General features: G+C 41.1%; 2 protein-coding genes across 7 annotated transcripts in view; both read right to left on the reverse strand.

Annotated features, from left to right (window-relative positions):
• Positions 1 to 15: 15 nt before the first annotated feature.
• LOC116386999 (uncharacterized) lies at positions 16 to 7,734 on the reverse strand. Of its 4 annotated transcripts, XM_031853655.1 has the most exons (13): positions 6,705 to 7,734; positions 5,586 to 5,623; positions 5,226 to 5,272; positions 4,710 to 4,787; positions 4,430 to 4,572; positions 4,217 to 4,339; positions 4,072 to 4,129; positions 3,632 to 3,925; positions 2,834 to 2,970; positions 2,583 to 2,699; positions 2,412 to 2,469; positions 1,861 to 1,926; positions 16 to 1,722 (listed from the first exon to the last, which is right to left on the reverse strand). In XM_031853655.1, the coding sequence occupies exons 3-13, from the start codon at positions 5,248 to 5,250 to the stop codon at positions 731 to 733; spliced, it is 2,091 nt and encodes a 696-aa protein (XP_031709515.1). In that variant the 5' UTR covers positions 5,251 to 5,272; positions 5,586 to 5,623; positions 6,705 to 7,734; the 3' UTR covers positions 16 to 730. The 4 variants fall into 4 exon arrangements, with proteins under 4 accessions (XP_031709515.1, XP_031709513.1, XP_031709514.1 ...); XM_031853653.1 differs by lacking the exon at positions 5,586 to 5,623 and having other exon boundaries at positions 6,705 to 7,733; XM_031853654.1 differs by lacking the exon at positions 6,705 to 7,734 and having other exon boundaries at positions 5,586 to 5,898.
• A 5,888-nt stretch (positions 7,735 to 13,622) lies between these two features.
• The window catches only part of LOC116387061 (uncharacterized), a 36,065-nt gene continuing 28,709 nt past the window's right edge, over positions 13,623 to 20,978 (reverse strand). The window contains exons 39-48 of one of the 3 annotated variants that reach the window (XM_031853816.1): positions 20,164 to 20,295; positions 19,795 to 19,950; positions 18,860 to 19,123; positions 17,979 to 18,053; positions 17,730 to 17,881; positions 17,479 to 17,634; positions 16,688 to 16,745; positions 16,526 to 16,606; positions 16,308 to 16,403; positions 13,623 to 15,912 (exon numbers count right to left, since the gene is read on the reverse strand). In XM_031853816.1, coding sequence (XP_031709676.1) covers positions 14,018 to 15,912; positions 16,308 to 16,403; positions 16,526 to 16,606; positions 16,688 to 16,745; positions 17,479 to 17,634; positions 17,730 to 17,881; positions 17,979 to 18,053; positions 18,860 to 19,123; positions 19,795 to 19,950; positions 20,164 to 20,295 — 3,065 coding nt within the window. In that variant the 3' untranslated portion in view covers positions 13,623 to 14,017. Of the gene's footprint in view, positions 15,913 to 16,307; positions 16,404 to 16,525; positions 16,607 to 16,687; positions 16,746 to 17,478; positions 17,635 to 17,729; positions 17,882 to 17,978; positions 18,054 to 18,859; positions 19,127 to 19,794; positions 19,951 to 20,163; positions 20,296 to 20,978 lie in introns of those variants that run through there. The other 2 variants (XM_031853814.1, XM_031853817.1) reach the window with 2 other exon arrangements.

Here is a 20,978-nt window from a genome sequence, read left to right on the forward strand (position 1 = left end):
ACTCAAGCACAAACCTAAAGTAGGCCATCAACGCTTTAATGAATTGAAAGTTATTCACACAGCTTGAACATAATGCCGTCACATTGACACGATGGTGTAAAAGAAATAGAAAATGTAGATATTAGTATCATTTGTAATTTAACATATATAGTTCATTTAGTGACAACTATAAACCAGAACCTGTGTGATCTGAAACCTTTAGATTTTCTGTTGTTGCTCTGAACCTATACAATATTAATATTATTCTCACAACAAAAACATCGGCTATCATCATCATCAATATCCTTAACAGATACACTTTTGCTTAAAACCTAAATGGTCAAACACATCCAAGAAAATATGTCACAATCTAGGCTCGTTTCAGTTTGGATGTACACATTCGTATCCGATTTTAAAAGTGGATGAAAGAAAATGCAAAATCAACATAAGTTTAACACAAAATAAAACAAAACAAAACAATACTTTGTCATATGAATAACGTTGAGAATGAAAGGGGCCAAAGCACACAGACCTCAGAGGCTATGAAGGTTGTATCACTACAGGAGAAACATCCGTCCATTAGGAGGTTCCCATTTCTGACAGAGACCATTTCTTTTAGAGGAACATAAAAATATGCCACGGCACAATTAGAAACCAGTGCCTTCAGTGTGGCAACATAAGCAGAATTAAACGTGGGCTCTCCAGACATAAATGGGATTTGCTCAATTTTGAGCTTCCAGAAATCATCAAATCATGACCAATGGTGAACTCCCGTGTACGTTGGCCATCGTCTCTGTTCAATCTCATGAAACGGTGCGGCAGGCTGCGGTGCAACGCCGCCCCAGTGAGTGAAGGGACCTCCTAAGCAAGGATGACTGTTGACCCAAGCAGCACCTGACTGAGCAGCATATTCACCAGAATAACTGTGCTGTCCCGCACCGCCGGCCAGAAGACCTGCATGGCCTTGTGCCATGGACGGATTTTGTTGGAGCTGTTGGTAGTAATAATGTTGCGCCATAACATCAGAGTTCATTTCGTGTCCTTCTCCTGACGCTCTTGTGCCGACGTTCCCCTGTGAAGCTGAATTGTACCACTGGTCGGTGCAGCTCGTCTCTCCTCCGTAGTGAGAGTAACAAGAGGACAAGTCCTGAGCGTAGGAGACAGCAGGTGGCCGCCACTCCGTTTGTGTCTGTGGGCCTTCGTTGTAAAACCTCTCACTTGACCTTTCTTCATAACCATGTTGTCCGGCACAGCTATTTTCCCCATAAACCTTTTGGTGTTTCATTGCAGTCGAGTCTTCTGACCGGTTGAAGTGTTCATTGTCATTGAAATAAGCATCCGCCTCTTGATTCAGAGTGACCGTGACGTTTCTTTCTGGTTCCACGTATTGACCGGCATCTGCATCTCCACCATGGAGGCCGTGCTGATGTTGTGAGGTGTGTTCGGCGTGGTCAGTTTCAAACAATCCCGTGTCATAGTCCAACTCACAGCCCTCTGACGGGGACTCTGGCAAGGGAGTGAGATCTAAGTCGGAGTAAGCATGAGACACGGGGAGGCGGTCCATGCTGAAAGAGGTCCTCTCCAGCAGCATTGCACCTCTGGTGAGAGGCAGGCTTACATTGAACACAGGATTAGTCCCTTTCCTCTTTTTCCTCTTAGCCGGCAAAGTTTTTGGCCACTGTGACAGTGGCGCGGCACATTTTTCTGGCATGACTTCATTTGAAGACTTGTTCACACTTGGCCCTTTAAAGACAAAGTGTAAATTCGACCCGCAGAACTTGAAAAACAACAAGAAATTACAAACAAAAATGTTGAATTGCTGAGAGACAGAACAGAGTTTTCATCCCCTTCGAGTGAACTGTTGCTTCCGAAGACACAAACCTTTGACGGCTATTTTCCGCTTTTGGATGTCAGTATGTGCCCATCTATTACACAACATCTTTATGCCTGTGAAAGAAGAAAACAATTCAAAGGGTATACAAACCACCCACAAGTCTTTGCACTAAAAATGCACTGGATGAAAGAATAAGTAAGGAGTTCAGAAAAATGTGTTTAAATGCTGAAAAAGAAACATTGATGTGGTTGAACACAGGTAAAATAAGAGACTACAGCGGCATAAAGAGAACTACAAAGAATGGAGAAGACAGAGAATAACACAACAGTTGTTAATGCAAGTTAAAAAGTTTAACAAAGTATAAATTGCTCTCAAAACTCACTCCTCCCTATACTATAAAAGATGTCCATAAAAGTTTCTACTTTGCTCCGTGGTGGAGAACAGAGGCTGTGGTCACCTTGGATTTGGGTGATTACTGCAGGGCGGAGTCTCAATGAAGTGTTGTACTTACTTCACAAATCACTCATCGTGAGCAGAGAGCTGGAGCTAAAGAGGTGAATTGGTTTATGACAGTGGATGGGCATGCATTGGTACTTACACCAGTGGTAACTTTTGCCCGTCAGTAGTCTACACAGGGATTCTGGTGCGTTTACCACCTGGAAACATGAGACGTTTGAACATTTTTTTTGATGGACAGATGAGAGCAATTGAACTCCTCACTTACACCCAGGTGAGCAGGATGATCTGTACTTTAAAGTAAATCGGATACCTTCAGCTCTCCTCTGCCCTCCTCTCGCTCCACTCTCTCGGCCAGTGATCGGAGGAGCGGATAGTTGTCATTAATATCTGCCATCATTACCTCCACCTCCTCAGGATGAATTTCCATCTAAACACAGACGTTTTCAGGGAACTTAAAAGTAAACCCTTGCATGTTCTCTACAGCCTTTGGATGCGGAGTGGTGACGTATTGTTATTATTGTTCTTGATGATTTCAATTACTGATTCAAAAACAAAACTGACCAAGTAGTTCACAAGATGGGAAGATTTGGTTAGGTGATCAATGATGTCCTTTTTGTTGGATCGGATGCGGCAGCAGTGACATAAGAAACAGTACGTGTGGCCATCTTCACTTCTACATTCAACCACGCGGAAAAGACCTGTTGCAAACATGTATAAGCAGCTTCTCTTAAAGCAAGAGTTGGATTTTGCGCTCTAGCCACGAGTTAGATATGATCAACACCAATCTCAGGGCTGTACAATAAATATGGAGCCTTAGGCTGGTTAGCTTAGCACAAAGACTGGAAACAAACCGCATGGCTCTGTCCACAAAAGTAACAAAATCCACAACCAGCATCACTAAAGCGAACTACAAAACATGCATCCCTTTGATTTGTTCAATCCATACAAACATATCAGTGTAAAAATGTAAATTCGCTATTTTATGGGGATAAAACATATTGAATAGTTAATGCAGACTCATGTCTCTAGTCCCAGTCAAGAAATAAGATATACTAAACTACATATTAATCATACAGACATGAAGTTGGTATTGATCGTCTCATCTAGAATATGAACAATAATCTAAAACCATAACATATGCAGTAACACTCATCACTTGAATTCTCACCACTGTGAATTACTGATGTCTAGCAGTTATTTTTGGTTATGGTGCAAGTAACGACAACAGCTTCAGTGCATTACAAAAATCCACATGTGCAGAAATGTCTTATCCTACAACCGATTATAAATGCGTGGTATCGTGGTAAAATAAGTTTCTGCATTTTCTAGCACCTGTTGCTGTTCTTTGTCTGTGCTCACCAATGAGAGGCTCGGTTCCAGTGTAGCCGTCAAGAAAGCTGTTGCCGTTCTCTGACAGAACCGAGGGTTCAGGCGATGTGTCCATTAACCAGCCTTCCGACTCGATAAAAGTCGTGTTTGTCTCTGCTGAGGTCTTGAGGGAGTTCTTGGACCGTCTTTCTGGGTTCTGGGAGACCAATACCATCCTCTGCGTTTGGATGGGATAGTGCTCCAGCTGCACAGATGTGGTCTCTGAATGTCTCCCAGGTTCACCCTGACCCTGTCCATCTTTTAAGAGTGTTATCAGAGTTACTGCTGTCGTGTTTAAAAAGAGAAAGCGACTGATGAAATAATTTTACAAAAAAAAAAAAAGACACAGGAAATGAGAAGACAGAGGGTGGGATTGAAGGGGTGGAGCGGGATAGAGAACCACTGTTCTAAACAAGTGAATAGTCACTGACCCGCACTCTCACTGTGTGTTGCCATCTTCTGGTATACAGCATCGTCAACCTCTAAGCACTGAATATAAAAAGGTGTGAAGAGATATGAGTACACCTGTACTGTTTGGAACTACAAACAAAAACATGCACAGTTAAATGATCATACCTGGACTTCTCCAGGTCCCTCTTTCCCCTCAAGTACCGTGGCCATCTCCATCAGGGGCCAGGCCAGTTTAGACAGGTCCGACATCTCCTTCCATTCAGACACTAAGTGGGGGTGCCAGGCTCTCTGTCAAGCAAAAACAACACCTGTGAATAAACTACAATCCGAGGCAGCACAAAAACGTGCCATCGGGACTTATTTTACAGTACTACTCACGATGTAGTTGTATCTGTGGAGGCTTCCCATGATGTGGTTCCGCATGTCGGCTTTACTAAGTCGACACACACACACTTCACACAGGTATAACACTTCTCTGTGCTGTGTACCCGCCTTCACACATTCTATAATGCTGCCCAGGCCTGAAGGTACATAGAATGACAAATCATTTCAATACACACACACACACACACACACACACACACACACACACACACACACACACACACACACACACACACACACACACACACACACACAGGGAGTTGTTTCAACAGACCAATAATGGGTTGCAGTCTGTTCTTGTTGTTCAGATACACCCTCAGAGAATTGAACAGCTGGCTTCTGGTAGAGAATCCTACAAACAGAGAATGCATCTGACAAACTTAGGTACAGACTAGAAACCAACTAGAGGTAAGATAACAACTCTAAATCGGCCCAGGGGGATAAAGCGGGGTGGGGGCAATGGCCTCTTCTCTACTTCCTACTCCCCCAACTTCTAGCACCGTGCTCGTCTCAAACCATCTTCAACCTCTGCCTTCATTTTGATCTCAACTACACACCTGTAAAGCTTCACGATAGCATCTTGCACAGACAGACAGACAGTAATGTAAACACCTGGTAAAGTACTCAAACGCTTCTGCAGTAGTTCCCGCTACAGTTGGTGTCTCCCAAACCACATTTACACACACACAAGACTCGCAAGGTCAAAACAATACTGTACAATAGTAGCTGTCACGGCTAGTAAAGTGTGGAGTTAGCATGGTAGCCCACATGCCGATAGCGAAAGACATACCTTTTTGTGCTTCACCTGGCTGCATGCTGCAGATGTAGAATCACCACCTGCATACAGGTGAAGTTGGAGTTCACAGTAAGTCAATGTAATTTGAGTGTGCTTGTGTCCAGATGCCTTGACTGTTTTAGTTTTCCCTCTAAAATAGCATGAAAAAGTGAAGCAAAATTGGAAACGGACAGGAATATATAAAAACCTCCTGAAACATAGTTGAATAATGAAAAGGTAAGAGAAGAGAAAGTATGAGATTAATTTAGGGTCAGCAATGACACCACCATCATAACTACACCAGTCTCCTTCACTTCACGTCATACAAAATACTTATATTATCATGTAAAGTCTATTCCCTTTACCAAAGCTTACCTTAAGATTACAGAATTCCACAATTTTGCAAAATAAAACTGTAAAAAATAAAACGTAAATGGTCACATTACAAACTTGTATGGTTAGTATACAATGAAGGCAACACTGCCGGCTTTTACATAATGAGTTAAGACAATTACAACTAATTAATGTTACAATTGTTACTAGCTAGTAGTATCATTCATGATGAGAAACAGCCAACGTTGTGTGCATATAGCCATCTATTTACCTTTTCAAAGTCTATATTGTAAACTGTTGACATTATATAGACCTTTCCAAACCTCACAACATAAACATGCTAAATGGGCCCCTTTTCCTGTTGCAACATATATATATATATATATATATATATATATATATATAAACGTCTTTTCAACTCCTCTGTATGTTCGGTACATATTGTGGAATTGACAATAAAGCAAACTTTGTTAAAGCAGACAGCTGACCGGAAGTAAACTTGGACCAAAGCTGATGCCCTAGCAACAGAATGGCAATGTAAATGTCTACAATGAACTTGTGACCATTTGTTTAAAATGTTTGTGTCCAATCCTACTTGTATCTGCTGGACGTTAGGTTCGTCTTGTATTCAAATAAATTAAGGACGACTGACACCATTTACCGTAAAGTGTCTAAATTAAACCGACCACTAGATGTCGCTGCAACACCACAATACATAGAGGATGATTTCCTCGCGATTAGGTTGCAAAAGTGATTTTAAAAAAAAGTTTAAATCTAACGTTTAATAACGCCAACAATGAACAGATATCTGGCGACCTATCTAATTATTGTGGCTCACTATTGTTTCAGTGTCACATAGTTAACCGCTGTACACAACACTCCCAGTCAGTAGCGAACAACCTAAGATAAGAAAAGTTAGTCACAATTACGGCTAAGAATTCAATCTAAACCACGAGGTTACCTATCTATCATTTTAATTAAACTTCGCCACAATTAACATACGTTACACCTACTGTCGTAATTTAACCCAACACGTATAGAGCTGTGATGACATTAAACAACCAAAACTAACACGCTTGAGTTCAATTTGTCATCGAAACTATTCTAGTCAACTTGTTAACAAGGTAAAGACACAGACTAGCTAGCTAGTAGGTAGCTTACCGTTACAAAGTGAGTGCGTCCGTCTCTTTGGTGCTAGCTCGAGGAAGTCCAAGTCTGAAATCCGTGAAGTAGCATTCAAGAACAACGTGGATACAATTATGCAACTGTTTGTCCTTGGTTGTACCAGCAGGGAGTGAGCAGCGGCGCAAGGTCCTCTTCTGTGTCCAATCAAATCAACACGTCTTGCTGTGTGTGTGTGTGTGTGTGTGTGTGAGGATAACATACCATCATAGTAAGGGTATTTCTGCACTGTGAGGACATCTTACTTCCGATGACTCTTTGAATGCTAAGACTTGGTTTAAAGAATTATGGTTAGGGTTGTGTAATGGTAAATGTCTCCTTAGCATATATTTCTACTTAGTATATTGTGTAAATGCTTAAGTGCTTGTACTGAACTCAGTAGACCTTCATCCTTTGTGTTATGCTCAAATGTATCTTGCTGTTATATTATTATGAGTATTTTGTATTCTTATAAGCAGAACTTTTTTATAAATTGTTGTGAAACCAACCATTATAAGCTTGCAACATGTAACTTGTGATCCATGCAGCTGACAGCCTGCACACATATACTCTTCTTCTCTGTTTTGGATAACAAGTACCTATTATTCACATGTTTATGTCTTAAGGATAAAACATATATATCTGTGTGTCTGTTGTAGCACTTATTTTACTTCTTTAACTGCCACGGCCTGGAGCAGGACGTTCCAGTACACAGGCCCCCACCCTTGATCACTCTCTTTATAACTCTGTGTGACTTTAACTCTGTAGCGCACACTTCTACAGACTCTTTGTGACTCTGTATAACTGTGCCTCTTTTTGCAAGAATAAATACTTTTAAAGACAAGTTCTGTTTGACGATATTCTATATTTCAGCTTAGAAAGACTCAACAGCGGGTGAAATCATTTCCCATCACAGTTGTTAGGCATATAGCTGTGATGGTTGAGGTCAGTGATGGAAGAAGTACTCAGATGGTTTTACTTAAGTAAAAGAACAAAAGTTCTAAAATCAAATATCCCAAAAGTGCAAAAAGTAAAAGTACTCATGATGCAGAATGGCCCATTTCAGATTGTACCTGGTAAATGGGCTCACACATTTTGTTTAGCCGTATGTTATGTCTTGTAACGCTGTACAGAGGTACAGAGAGATATCTGCAGCTTTGTCCTGAACCTTCTTCAGGACAAAACACTGCAGGAGGAACCTCATGTCGGTCGGGAACCTCGCTCTGCTCTGAAGGACAGCTTCGTAGCCCTGAACCTATCTCCCCTAATTTAGATGCCAATCAAACACCGACCACCTTAACACCACAGCTTTGTTTAACCCTTGATGTCATAAGCAACACCAAGCCAGTAGAACGTCAAACAAGCTGAGCTAACTCCATTTAGCAAGTCAAATCAAAGTGAACAATTTAACCTGAGCAAGTATTCAGCTGAGATTTAATGTCGCCATGTTGAGAGCCGTGTGGAAGCAATCCATCAACACAATCTGAATTTGGAACTGAGCACTGTGGGAGGGATTCTGCAATCTCACAAACAAGACGATGTCTTTCTGAGTCTTTGTCGCACTTGCAAGCGGGACCAATCAACCTTAGACTACTCAGACTAAGAGAGCAGTTCTCTCTCTTCATACATTTTCCGAAGCTATACACAAACTGTATAGTAAAAGTACTGTTGCTTTGCAAAAACAAGTACTTAAAGTAGAGAGGAGGAGGAGGAGGACTCTCCTTCAAGGCTGACTGACTCCAAGACTATAGAGTGATAGTAGCTCCACTGTCTCTCTTCTTAAAATCCTTCATCTAGGAAAGAGGGAGAGAGAGTTTAACGAATAAATCATAACATGCATACATATTGGGAGGCTTGTTGAAGGAACAACACTCTGTCACGGTAGATAAGCGAAGCCTTGAGCCGCAGACATCAGAGGCTGCTGGCTCACTGTTCTGCTTGTGACCTGGAGCGTTTGCATCATGACCTCTGATTAGTTATGTACGCATCTACAACTTAGTGACAATTGAGAAGTATAGCCTGGCAGGAAAAATACCATATGTTTTTATATATCCTATCTCTGTACGTCCAGCACTAGTTAAACACACCTCGAAAAGCAGTAAACTTAAGAGGGAGGAAAAATGTACAACTATATTACTTGCTTCAAAGTTGATCTCTTATGTTTGTTCATCTATCTGTAAAATGTATGCGTTTACAGCTATATTCCTTGTTTTGAGTTTATCCTATATGTTGGCTCAGTTATCTTTATAATCTTACATTTATACTCTTTTGGATCAAACTCAGTTCATGCATCTGCATAGTCGTATATTCACAGACCTATGAATAGTCACGTGTTTCATGTATTTCACGATTCCTAAAATAAAGTATGGTCTCGTTGAGACCGGCAGCAATGTCACACACACACAATGTCCAAACAGGATGCCCTTTGTGTATGGGCGGCTGGATCAGAATGTCCGGCGCATCTCTGGTCACTGTGACACACATATGACTGTGTTGTCGAAGCCAGAAGTTTGGCAGAATCATTAAGGAAGACAGTGGGGGGGACTGAGACAAAGCCTGGGACAGATCGAAGCTAAATCCACACAGCGCATAGGCCCATACATAGTAGATGCATAGACACTGGTCATTTAATTGCATTCCTGTTGAGAGTTAGTCTGACGATGAACAGGGACCAGTAGGATCCTCTGACAGGTGTCTCTCCTGATATTGATTAATTAGTAGACCAACAGTACATCTCATGTGCCCAGATGTCCAAAACGCCGCAAGGGAACCAGATCTGAAAACCGTTATGAATCCCTACTGTATGCACGATGAACGAAATGACTGTTTAGAGGAAAGTTGAGAGCTGATGAGTAAGAGGAGGGGGCAATGATGAATAGGGGGACGGTGTTATAAAGTAAGGTACATTTCTTTGTTGGGGAGAGTTGAATCCGGACAACTCGGTTTACTTGTACTCTGTGTGATGCAAATAAACTTGCGTGAACTGAAGCAACTTCAATCTCTCTTATGTTCCGTGGGTGTTCGTTACTGAGTTCCTGGTCAGTGAGAATCCTGTGGTATCTCACCACGAGTCAGATAACAAATACATATTAAGCCAGCTTTTAGATATTGAGGTTAAATCAACTTTAAAGTCCAAGCCACCGATCATCGACATAGAAAACACCACAACACTTCCGAATTGAGGGTGGCTTTGCATTGTGACTACATTCTTTATCACTTGTATTGCTGGAACTCGGTCTCTCCTTAAATTGAGGCTTCAATAAACCTTCAGCTTAAGACATCGAAAGTTAATCTGATCACAAGATTTCCATCACATCCCCTACTAGGCATGGGACACGTGAACATTTTATGTCACGGTTATCCTGGCCAAAATTATTGTATTTCACAATATTGGTAAATGGTCATCCGAATTATAATCAAAATGTGCTTAAAACTCCTAAAATTACACTTAAACATGCTGGAATCACTTCACCTTATATTTTGTTATGGAATCATATGTTTTTATTGCATTACAGACACAACACTTTTTGTTTGTTGTGAAAAGCAAACAAAAAATCTCAGATCAGGTAATCACACTTCCATGATGTTCAATTTATGCACAAAGTTTTATAGTACACAGTAATGTAGCCCTTTATCCTTTTACCATTACAATAGTATTCCACATCTTTATGCCCATGCATGGATGCTGACTCATGATTATACTTTTGCTTACTTTAGCTGTGTTTTATTAGTTTCACTGAGTCACAATTTTCCACAACACTCACTAGTAATTACAAATGTTTTTATCTAATTATTTATCAATGAATTTATTGAACTACTAATGACACACATAACTATCAACTAAATACAATGATGAATGAATCAATGAATTAATTGGGGGGGGGGGGGGGGGCAATGAATGAATGAATGATATAAAGCAGTAAATACAGTATCTCTGCAATGTGAACAAAGGAGACCATCAAGTGAGTTAGTATCAGAGCCCTTATGATTTACGCTGCCTACTTCATTTTCCCACCACACTTTGTTCCCTGGGTCCCGGTGAAGGTCGCAGCTGCACCCTGGAATGTGTGGGTGTCGGCGCTATCAGACGGGTGCTGGTCTGTGAACGCAGTCCTATCGTAAATTAAAGCACTAAGTTCCTGCCCATCTGGCACAAGAAAAACCCTTTGATCATCGTCTGTGAGACAATGGTGAATATTAGAGACTCACACAGGGACATTCTTTGGGGGGAGATTGCTACGTTTTTGTTGATTAGTGATTATATCCACCCTGTACTTTACCTGGTTAAGCTATTTTATGTCTCGTTTTCACAGCTGAAGTCAGACCAGAAAATCCCGATGACAGACAGACTCTATAGTTTGAGCAGTTTCATTTCATTTAAAAAGGTGCATATAGTACCTGAAACCAGCTCTGCCAACATTAGTGCGTACATGAGGGATGTCCAAGGTAAAGGAGTCACTGGATTGTGTACTGTATAGATTTGTAGTTTTAGTCAGTGACCTTGGTAAGCATATGGGGTGACTCTTGGTTACAAACAATAGAGAATTCTCAGGAACTAGATAAAAGACAGATACTGTGTTTGGGTATTTCATTACCATCACCTCACAATTCCACATCAGGTTTCCGGATTTCAGCTCAAGGATACATTCAATGTGATACATGTTATCTACAGAAGGCCGACAAATGGTCTGAATATTATGGTTACCTCGGGTTTGTTACATTGCTGTTCTGCACTTCACCCACAAAGATTACTCAGTCTTGGTGAGAACAGTGTACTTTTACATCTCACAAAATAAAACAGAACAAAATAGTCAGCCTTAAATTATTCTCTTATAATCTTCTGGAACGGATGTTTATACTTGTATTTTTCCCACCGGTCATCAACATTCACACTTAATGTGAAGACTTTTTGGTCTCATTCTGTAATTATTAGTCTACATCTATAATCCATTCAGTGAATCACAAATTCAGTGATTGTTGAAATTGGTTAAGCAAGCCACAGGTTGTAGCCAATGCACACAAGTTAAAAATAGTCCTGAGTGGAAGTTTGGGCATAGATCCTAACAGTACAAATTGAAGTGAATTTTTGCAATTGGTGTGATCGAAAATCCCCCTGTGCTAAGTACTTTTCTACTGTGACTTATCCTATGTCTTAATCAATAACAAGACTATATATCTTATGTGCCTTACTCAATAACAAGACTATATATAATGTTTATGCATGACAGATTGTTCACTTAGAGGTGATAGCCGACAGAATTTTCACTTAGTGGTAGTAACTCACAGAATGTGTAGGTCAGGGACAGTTAATCACAGAAATGTCTTTGTGGGGACTCATCTTACTCCCCTTTTCCCTTTGCACTAATCCTTCATAAGATGTCCCTTAGACTGCACACAGTGGGATGATCAAACCTTCTCTGCGCAGAGAATAAATACTACAAAAGACAAACTTCTTTTCTTAATGTTCCCCATTTCAGTATTCAGTATTTTAGGACTCACTCGGTACTATTATGTAGTTTTTCCAACACATTGGCAAACAATATTCTGTAACTATGACAGATTAGGAAACTAGGACTTTTTTAATAAAGGCCTGATTCACAGCATGTACATGGAGTCTTTCTCCTCTCTTTAAGGTAGAAGAATTTCACTCACATCAGTTGCCATTCATTTCCCACAGAGGTCTGGCCTTGATGACATTTCTTGAAGCTCCTGCAAATACCAAACATGGATAGTCAAAACTTGACAACCTGACCTTGAAACAAAACATATCCCAGAAATGCTCTACTCCCCATTACTGATATGTTTTAGAAATATCCTTCACCAACAGACATTTTTGTACATGAAAAGGAACATTCACGTATATTCACCGAATGTTAACTAAAACCACAGGTGAACAGTGAATACACCAAATCTATTTGTCGTATAGTCTCTTGACTATACTACACCCAGAGGTTAGACCTTCCAAGTCTCAATGAACAGCTCGACTTGATTTGGAGAAAATCGTTAAAACCTTGAAAAACAATTCAAGAAGTATTGTGACTTGCTTGAATTATTTCACGATGGAAAAAACAATGAACCACACTTTGGGATTATTTTGCTCAAGATCAAAATGTATTGATACATGTAGTTCAAATGTCACAAAAAACAAAAATAGTGGAATGTTGACAATGCAATGACTGTGGCGACTGAGATTAAGGGCCATACAGGAATAAGGAGATTGGTTTATTACTGAGACGTACATTTGGGAAGTCTTCATCTTCATAGATTAACAGTTAAGAAAGAGAGCAACAACTACGTTTAAATCAAGTGTTTTAGAGTCATTGGTTCAGCGTGGGAGAAAGACTACAGGTGGCCAACCTTCTTAGATAAGTATTAGCTTTTATTAAAAGTTAACCGCACAGACAATGTTTTTCTTTCAAAATGTGTCCGATCTATTTTGAAACCAGAGATGTTCCAGCCAAATGAGGAACTGTGAAGTTTCCACCGTTCTAAGTGGACTCAGAGGTTTATGATTTGTCAATGTCTCAGGGGGATTTCCTGTGTGGGTAAGAAATGAGACAAATCTGTGAGGTTGCATAACCTCTTTTTATCTGGTAAGAACCATCATGGAAAAATTCAAGACTTCAAATTTGGTGCGCTGGTCTAGCTGAAATTGTTTTTGGATTACATCCGAGTTTTCATAACCCTCATTCCCCCTACAAGGAAAGCCTTGGTGCATTTGTGCCTTGGTCTCATTTGAAAGGTAGAGATGTTTTGTGGGCGTTGTACTCGGCCCATGGCACCAAGAATTCTGGGACGTCGATAAGTGACCCAATTACATGCAATCCTTGTTCCCACAGTACATTTTGTGTATGAAAAAACAAGCACAAAACACGTTAAGCACAAAGAGAAAAAATACAATTTATTGAGAAAATATTCAAATATATTTCACATTCAACACAACTGTGTTTTACAGGGATTTTATTAAAATGAACAAAACATGAATATAAAAAACTTCAAAAATCAGTCTGCTGAAAATGTTACATTAGAAATGTTAAAACAAGAGCTACACTAGCTTTTTTGAAAAGGTTTACAAAGTCATCCTTCATATGTAAAGCAAGAAATATTTTAAATATCCTGAACTTGTTGCAACTTCAACAGAATATCAGTTTAACTTCATTTAAAATAAATGTGTGTGAACTGAACACACGCACACACTTCAGTGACTCCACATATCTAAACTTAATCATGTCTTCTAGACACAGAGCAGTATTTAACAGGTGTACTGCAGAGATAACTTGGTCTTGTTATTTACCTGGTTAACAGGTAGTTTTTCATGGAGGAGAGCTATTGATCATTGAGGGAGCTACAGTTGAAAACCCTCCACCAGAGGCAAAAAAGGAGTTTGCATATGCCTGGGACATGACTTGAGTGTTGGCGGCAGGGGGATAGTAAATACCTGGAGGGTTGTGGTAAACCTGAGGATTGTTCTGTGTTATGTTGTTGCTGCTCTGCGTTAGAGCGAGTCGGTAATCGTAATCGTAAAACGAATTTTGTGAAATGTTGGCGGGAGTTGTGAATGACATGGTGCCTACGTAGGCCGCCTCATTGGTCGTGTTTCCATTTCCAGCAGCCATGGAGGTACTTGTCCATGAGGAGCTACGCTGCTGTATGAGTTGCTGCTGTATGAGTTGCTGCTGCTGCTGTAGGAAAAGCTGCTGCTGCTGTAGGAAAAGCTGCTGCTGCTGCAATCTCAGCATCACCCATTCTGGGGGCAGTTGAGGTGCTAAACTGTTTGTTGCAAATGATTGCAGACTTTGGCGGGTTGTTTCCTGCTCCGGGTGAATCCGGCTTGCGAAGTAGAGCCCCCTAGTAGGGTACCCTTCACTATGAAATGAACTCCCAGTGTGTACAGGAGGGTTGCCTGGTGTTGAGCAACTTCCAACAGCCTCAGAAGAAAAATAACTCGACTGTCCATTGGTGACATAAGCCATTTGGTTGTACTGACCATACCTTTCTGAAGTGTCACTGGGGCTTATTTCTGCAACAGAGGATAAACTGTGAGTGACCACATTGCCCCTGTTCACCTCGGTGATGTCCTCTTCATTATTGCCACCTATAAACTGCTTTGACCTGACAGTTACGATGGCGTTAATGGGCAACTGATGAGCCCAAGTGCTGTTGTTCTCTGTGTTACCTGGTGGCTGTAGTATGTGACCTGGGTTACTGTTGATGACTGCACCGTTAATGGGACTAGGGTTGGACTGGCTAGTGTTTCCAAAGGTGGTCTGAGCGCCGATACTTCTCTGGTGTTGTGGGTCACTGGGGTCAGCGGTGCTGGCATAAGGTAATGTGGTACCGACTGCTTTGGCTTTAGTCGCCCCGAACAAAAGGTCGCCCCTCGCTGAAGTAGAGCTATCAAGAAAAGAGTTGAACTTCTCCAATGCGTAAGTGTTATTCATGGCCATTTTAGATGTAGTCTGCATAAACCTTTGATCCCATCTTCTTCTCTGCACCCCACTTTCGGACAAACTGTTAGCGCAGCAGGTAGTAGTCTCACCATTACCTGGAGCGGAGGTGCAAGGGGACACATTTATCTCAGACTTCCTCTCTCTGTATAGAGCCATTAGGTGATCAAATGTCATCTGGTCCACAATGGGCAGGTCTTGTTCATCAGATCCAGGTCCAGTGTCTTTGTCCTGAAGAGACAGGGGGAGGGAGGTTGCAGCAGGGTTCACAGAAGTGGACTCAGAGACTGATTGGGGGCTTGGCTGAAAGATGGGCTGCAGCTCATTGTATGTGCGTTTGCATTTGTCTGGCAAGGGATCCTTGAGGTTGGGGTTATTGGTGGAAGATCTGATCAATGTTTCAATAGATTCAACAGCTGGTCTTTTCTGGGCTGGAGGGCATGGATCTCTGGAAAACACTGACAGGGTTTGAGTGGTTTGAGGACAAACAACAGAGGTAGATGTGGATTCTGAGTGCACCTCTGCCTGTTTCACTGGCAACCCTGCGATAGGCCTCTGGTGCTGAGAGACCGGGGGTCTGGGACCCGGTTGCTCTTGGTGACCAACACATGTGGCAGCACCGGAGCATGGAGAGACAACAGAATCAGCCTTTGAGGAGACACTGGTCACACCCAGAGGACTCAGAACTCTTCTTGGTTTGACTCCATCCAAATCGCCAACAGTCTCTTGGAAACGATGTATCTCAGTTGTTTGTCCTGGTCCTAATAGAGACAGTGGAGAAGGAATAAGAGAACACAAGAAAAAGAAGCTCAAATTTATTCCAGCTCAGATAAATCATCAGCCCCCATTTCTGAATCCTCGATAAATCTTAAGAAATCATTTCCAGTGGTGTCAGATTCAAAAAGTGGGGGGGGGGGGGGGGGGAAACTAGTTTTTGGCAGTGACGCATTACTGAGCAACACATTAAAGTAAGAAAGAAAGTAGGTAGAAATAAAGTAATGTGGTATTATAACGAGTAATGTAACCAATTACTATTGATACCAAAAAAGGTAAAGTAATACTATTACTTTTTAAAGGACTAATAAGCAAAAGTAAACTTATTACACTTTGTAAGGATCTTATTCAACACTGTAGTGAACAACATGATAAATCCTACCGTTGTCGCTTCTCCGGTCCGTCTCAAGTGCCTGTGCTGGCTGCATCTCCATAGAGAGAGATTCCTCTGGACTGTGTTGGCCCTCAGGCAGCTGCTCTGTACAACAGAAACCAAAACGCATTGCTCTTACCCATGACTTGCCTGTATTAGTCACTTTAGTTAAGCTGTGTATAAGAAGAAGAAAGAAATGACCCTGTAACTGGGCTAATGGGACTCACCCTTTCGTTGTGGAGTACAGATGGTTTTAAAGGAGACGCTCAGTTTCTGCTCTCTCTTGATTTTTTTAACCATTTCTAAAGCTACAAAAAGCAAATCACACAGTTGATACCAAATACCCACATGTACCATAGACTCTGTTTACTTTGCTTGCTGATTGATACCTTCACTGAAGGAAGCAGTCCAAACACTTTCATACAACTCCAGTCCCAGCAGTATACTCTTTGTGAGAGAAAACACAAACGGAGCAACAATGAGCATAATGGATGTGTATTTCCACAATGTACAAGTTTTTTGCTTTAACTTATTATGATGCAGTAAATGGTTTTGTGCAATTCTGTTTGCCTCCTGCTATGATCTACCTGTAAAATGAAGGCTTGATTTACAGCTCAAAGGAAGTGAATCAACCATTGAGCAACTAAAACAGGAAGAGGATAGTGTTTTTGTTTTCCCCAGGAGCTATCGGCTATTAGTGTCTATCCCCAGTTAATAAACAGTATCAGTGTAAGTACTTTGCAGTTACTATCCACAGGAGTGGAAAGGGCGAACGGTGGAACAAGCAAAGTAACTGTGGAAGACAAAAAGCAATGTGTCCTGTGCAGTGAGGCCAACTCTTTTCCAATGAAAGTAGCTAGCTAGCATTAGCTTCAAAAGTCGCTAAAATACTGGTAATTGTTTTGCTAGTGGTATGATCTGAGAAAAAATGAAAGCTATTAAGTTGTCTCTGCGACAGCGGCAACAATGCTACTAACTGGGAAACGTTAGAGTAGGGAGGGGTCGGATGTCTATTCCTACTTTAATTGTGAAATCTTAAACATAAAGTCCACCATAAATTAAACAATATATTTTGGTAATTTGCAAAAAGACAACATATGTTTGAAAACATTATTAACCACATCTTGTCCAACTTACTTCCTGGACAAAACATGCTTGTTATATGGCACTTATAGTTTACCTGCGCATCCGTCTTGTAGCGACGCTCCCCAATAGATAACTTCTGGGCGATGCCATTTAGTATTTCCAATTTCATCCAATACTCTAGATAGACATCTGGAGGATGAAGCACATAACTTTCTGGCCAGAAGTACAGAAGCTCAGGTTGCTGACTCATCTGAAACACATGCATCATTATGATATACAAATGTGGGAATGATTGTCAAATACTTTTTTTCAAAAGGGTTCTTAATGCATTATTGAGACACTCACAATGACGTTGAACTGGTGTTCATCGCTGATCATGTGTTGACAGATGTCAACACATCTGAGCTTCACGCTGCAGCTCTCACACAGGTAGAATGCGCTCCTATTCGGCCCAGGACCCTCCGACACAAAGCGACACTCCCACACAAAGCCCATACCTGGTGACGACACGCCGTCTTTAACATGCGCTTTGGTGAAAAGAAATGAAATAATGGGAGTGAAAAGGGTTTGCTGTGTAAGAATGGACACACCCACCTATGATTGGTTTGCGGTCGTGTCCCGTCACCTTCAAGTAACTGGACAAATTACTGCTGCCCTCAGCACTTTCCCCTGTGACAACCATACAAAATAACAGTTATGGGCAAGCTACTTAATGCAAAGTGTAGTGACTTAGCTACCAGTTACTCTTCATTAAGCTTTCCTGCACTGAAGCTACCCCCACAAGCTTAGATACAGCAACATGGAAAAAGTAGTTTAACATCAAAGATGAAGCAATTTCATTCTAAGAAAATGTTATTAATATACAAATATATACTACAAATATCCATAATCTAAATTATTTACGAATATAATTAACATAAATATTATGTATATTCAACTATCAATGCACACTCAATTCTAACATACGTGGACAAACATGCACCTTACTAGCATAGCAAAATCCACCGGCCTTGTACAAATACAGTGTACTACACTGTAGCATATTGATATAATAAACAGTGTGTGTATGGCTGTATGTGGCAACTTCCTGGGGATCAATTCCTCGCCTTCCTCATCCTCTGCCACCTTTCCATCAAGTAAACACAAGCTTGCATGTCTGTATTCCAGCATTATTGTAGCAAAGATGTCGTAGGCATCAGCCCGAGTATTGGTACGTGACTTCACCGTCATATGGACGTGCTCCTGTCGGCTACACGTACGTGTCGTGGGGTCACTTACCGTCTGATCTTCAGCCGTTTTATTTCAGACTGCTATAAAAAATTTAAAAAAGCTCTACTTGAGCTTCAGAAATGCCTGGGAAAATGTAGCTTGTGTTGACACTACCTCACTACTTGATCAATTAAAGAGCTAAGCTACTGAACAGCTATGGCAAAAAAAAGGCAAAAAACACTGACACATAAACGCTTAACCCCTACCTATTGAAATCCTTGGAAGTGCATCCGAGTGTCTTGACACAGGTTCTGCTTTCTGGCTGTGTCTTGGTTGATTCTGTTGTTCTGTATTCACTGTGGCAGCAGAAGAGAGCTGTTCCGGGTTAAAGAACTGTACAGGTGATGTTTTCTGAGAGCCTTCCAACACCTTCCATGTGTCCTGTATCTCTGGGCGACTTCTCTCCTGCTGTGGTCTCCACTCAGGAGTCTCTTTGCATCCATCGGGAGTTTGAGGTTTCTGCATTTTGGCTGCTGGGAGGTAGGGATGAAAGAGATTGTGTATTTGTGTAAATGAGTGGTGTTAGATATTTCATTTCTCTGCTAATACAGCTTTATTCGGCTGTTTACGACCCATTGTGCCAGAGTCTAAGGTCAGGCTGACCCAATGCACAAAGGCCAATTTGTTCTCTTTGGACACAGCGACGGCAGCACTGCAGAAGGCCGCAATTGAACATGCGAGTGTGAGGCTACTTGTTCTCTCCTAGCTCTATGAATGTACGACTGTCCGTAGGATACATGAACTATTACTAACCCCAAAAACCTATGTTTGCAGGATTACACTGACACATGAACTAGGAATATTTGTATGCAAGATTATAATGATATATAAGCAAAGAATATGAACTTGACTCTTTAAGTATTGACTAGAATGGCACATGCATACATTTTTCTCCCACAATGGTGATGCAGAAAGACTTCTACCAACAATAAGACCATTGCAAGGACCAAGATAAGATTTAAATTTCTGTATTCCGATCATTTCACACAATAACAATACACAAATGGCACATATATAATAGTGGCTTCTATTGACAAAAATATTGATATTAACTGACAAAGCCATCCATTGTTAGTGCAGCTGTAAATATCTGAACCCTGCTTTTCTGTTGGTGAATGTGTACGACAGACAACAGACGTACCTGCTACGCCTGCGTCTTGAATGCGAGGATTTGCGACGGGCTCATTCTTATTCAAGATCGAATGTAGCTGGTCTAGAATCTGGTCATCGGCTTCAGGCTCTGAACTCTCCACGCTCTGAGATCTGTCGAACGACTCTTTTGAACTGGATTCAATTTCTGAAATAAGAATAGTGACCTTTATGAGAATAGATACCTCATGACAGATCTAAAGAGTCAGGAATAAATCTTGCGTGTGGCTCATTCACAGGTCTTCTAATAACGTCACACAAGTTATCAAGAATGAAAATACTTCTGCTCATTCAGGTATGTGCATGCAACATTCCAATGTATTTACACACTGATACATTTCAAACATGGACAAGAATTTACCATCGTCTGGGCTTGAAGCTTCAAGTGGACTGGCCCCGGAAACCTGCTGTCTCAAAACCTCTACAGGACTGGCTGTGGAGGGTGAAGAGGCCCCTAAGCCTCTTGCCAGCATTGCTTTCAGTCTTTCTAGAGCTGAGAATAAACAGAGAGAATTTTATACATTTTATTTAACCAGGTACACTTCTCATTCAGTTAAAATTTACTACAAGTGAATAAGCACAAAATACCATTTATATGCAACAAAAAAAAAAAGATATAATGCATAAAACAGGTAAATTAAAAAAACATTTCAGTGAAAAATTAAAGACCAATCCCATTGACCAAAAGAGCCTTTTCCTCGATCCTTTAAAATGGACTTAAATTCCACCATAGTAATCAGATCTCACAGTTTCAGGTCCGACTGTACATTATTCCAGGAAGAGGGGGCAGCACATTTGTACACTTTTTTTAACTAACCTTGGGGACCAACATCTGCAGAATATTGTGAAAGTGCCAACCATACTGATTGAAACCAAGACAATGACCATACAGTATGCATAGAACAATAAGAATGAATAATCTCCACTGTGAGGAATGTTCCCGGAAAGTTGTTGTGTTTTTGTTACACTCGGATGAGACGTTTACATCTACACTCTTCATGAAGTCGGCCGTCATGTTTCTACAGTCACCCAGAACGAACAAACGAAAAGACTGGCTCCATTCACGTTTTACCGTCAGCCAACGCTTGGTACTCGGGAGAAGTTTCAGTTTGTTGCAATCTGCAACATCTCCGTAACATGCCACCAAACCCTACACACTGCACCTTTAAGTGAGCG

Source organism: Anarrhichthys ocellatus, unplaced genomic scaffold (assembly GCF_004355925.1).
Source record: "Anarrhichthys ocellatus isolate YVR2014 unplaced genomic scaffold, GSC_Weel_1.0 scaffold14, whole genome shotgun sequence".
NCBI classification, from domain to species: domain Eukaryota; kingdom Metazoa; phylum Chordata; class Actinopteri; order Perciformes; family Anarhichadidae; genus Anarrhichthys; species Anarrhichthys ocellatus.

Coding starts and splice junctions, on each gene's coding strand:
- LOC116386999 (XM_031853655.1), bottom strand. CDS start 5,250: ATGCAGCCAGGTGAAGCACAAAAAG. Junction 4,788..5,225: donor GCCAGGTGAAGCACAAAAAG/GTATGTCTTTCG, acceptor CTCTGTTTGTAG/GATTCTCTACCAGAAGCCAG. Junction 2,470..2,582: donor AGGGCAGAGGAGAGCTGAAG/GTATCCGATTTA, acceptor TCATGTTTCCAG/GTGGTAAACGCACCAGAATC.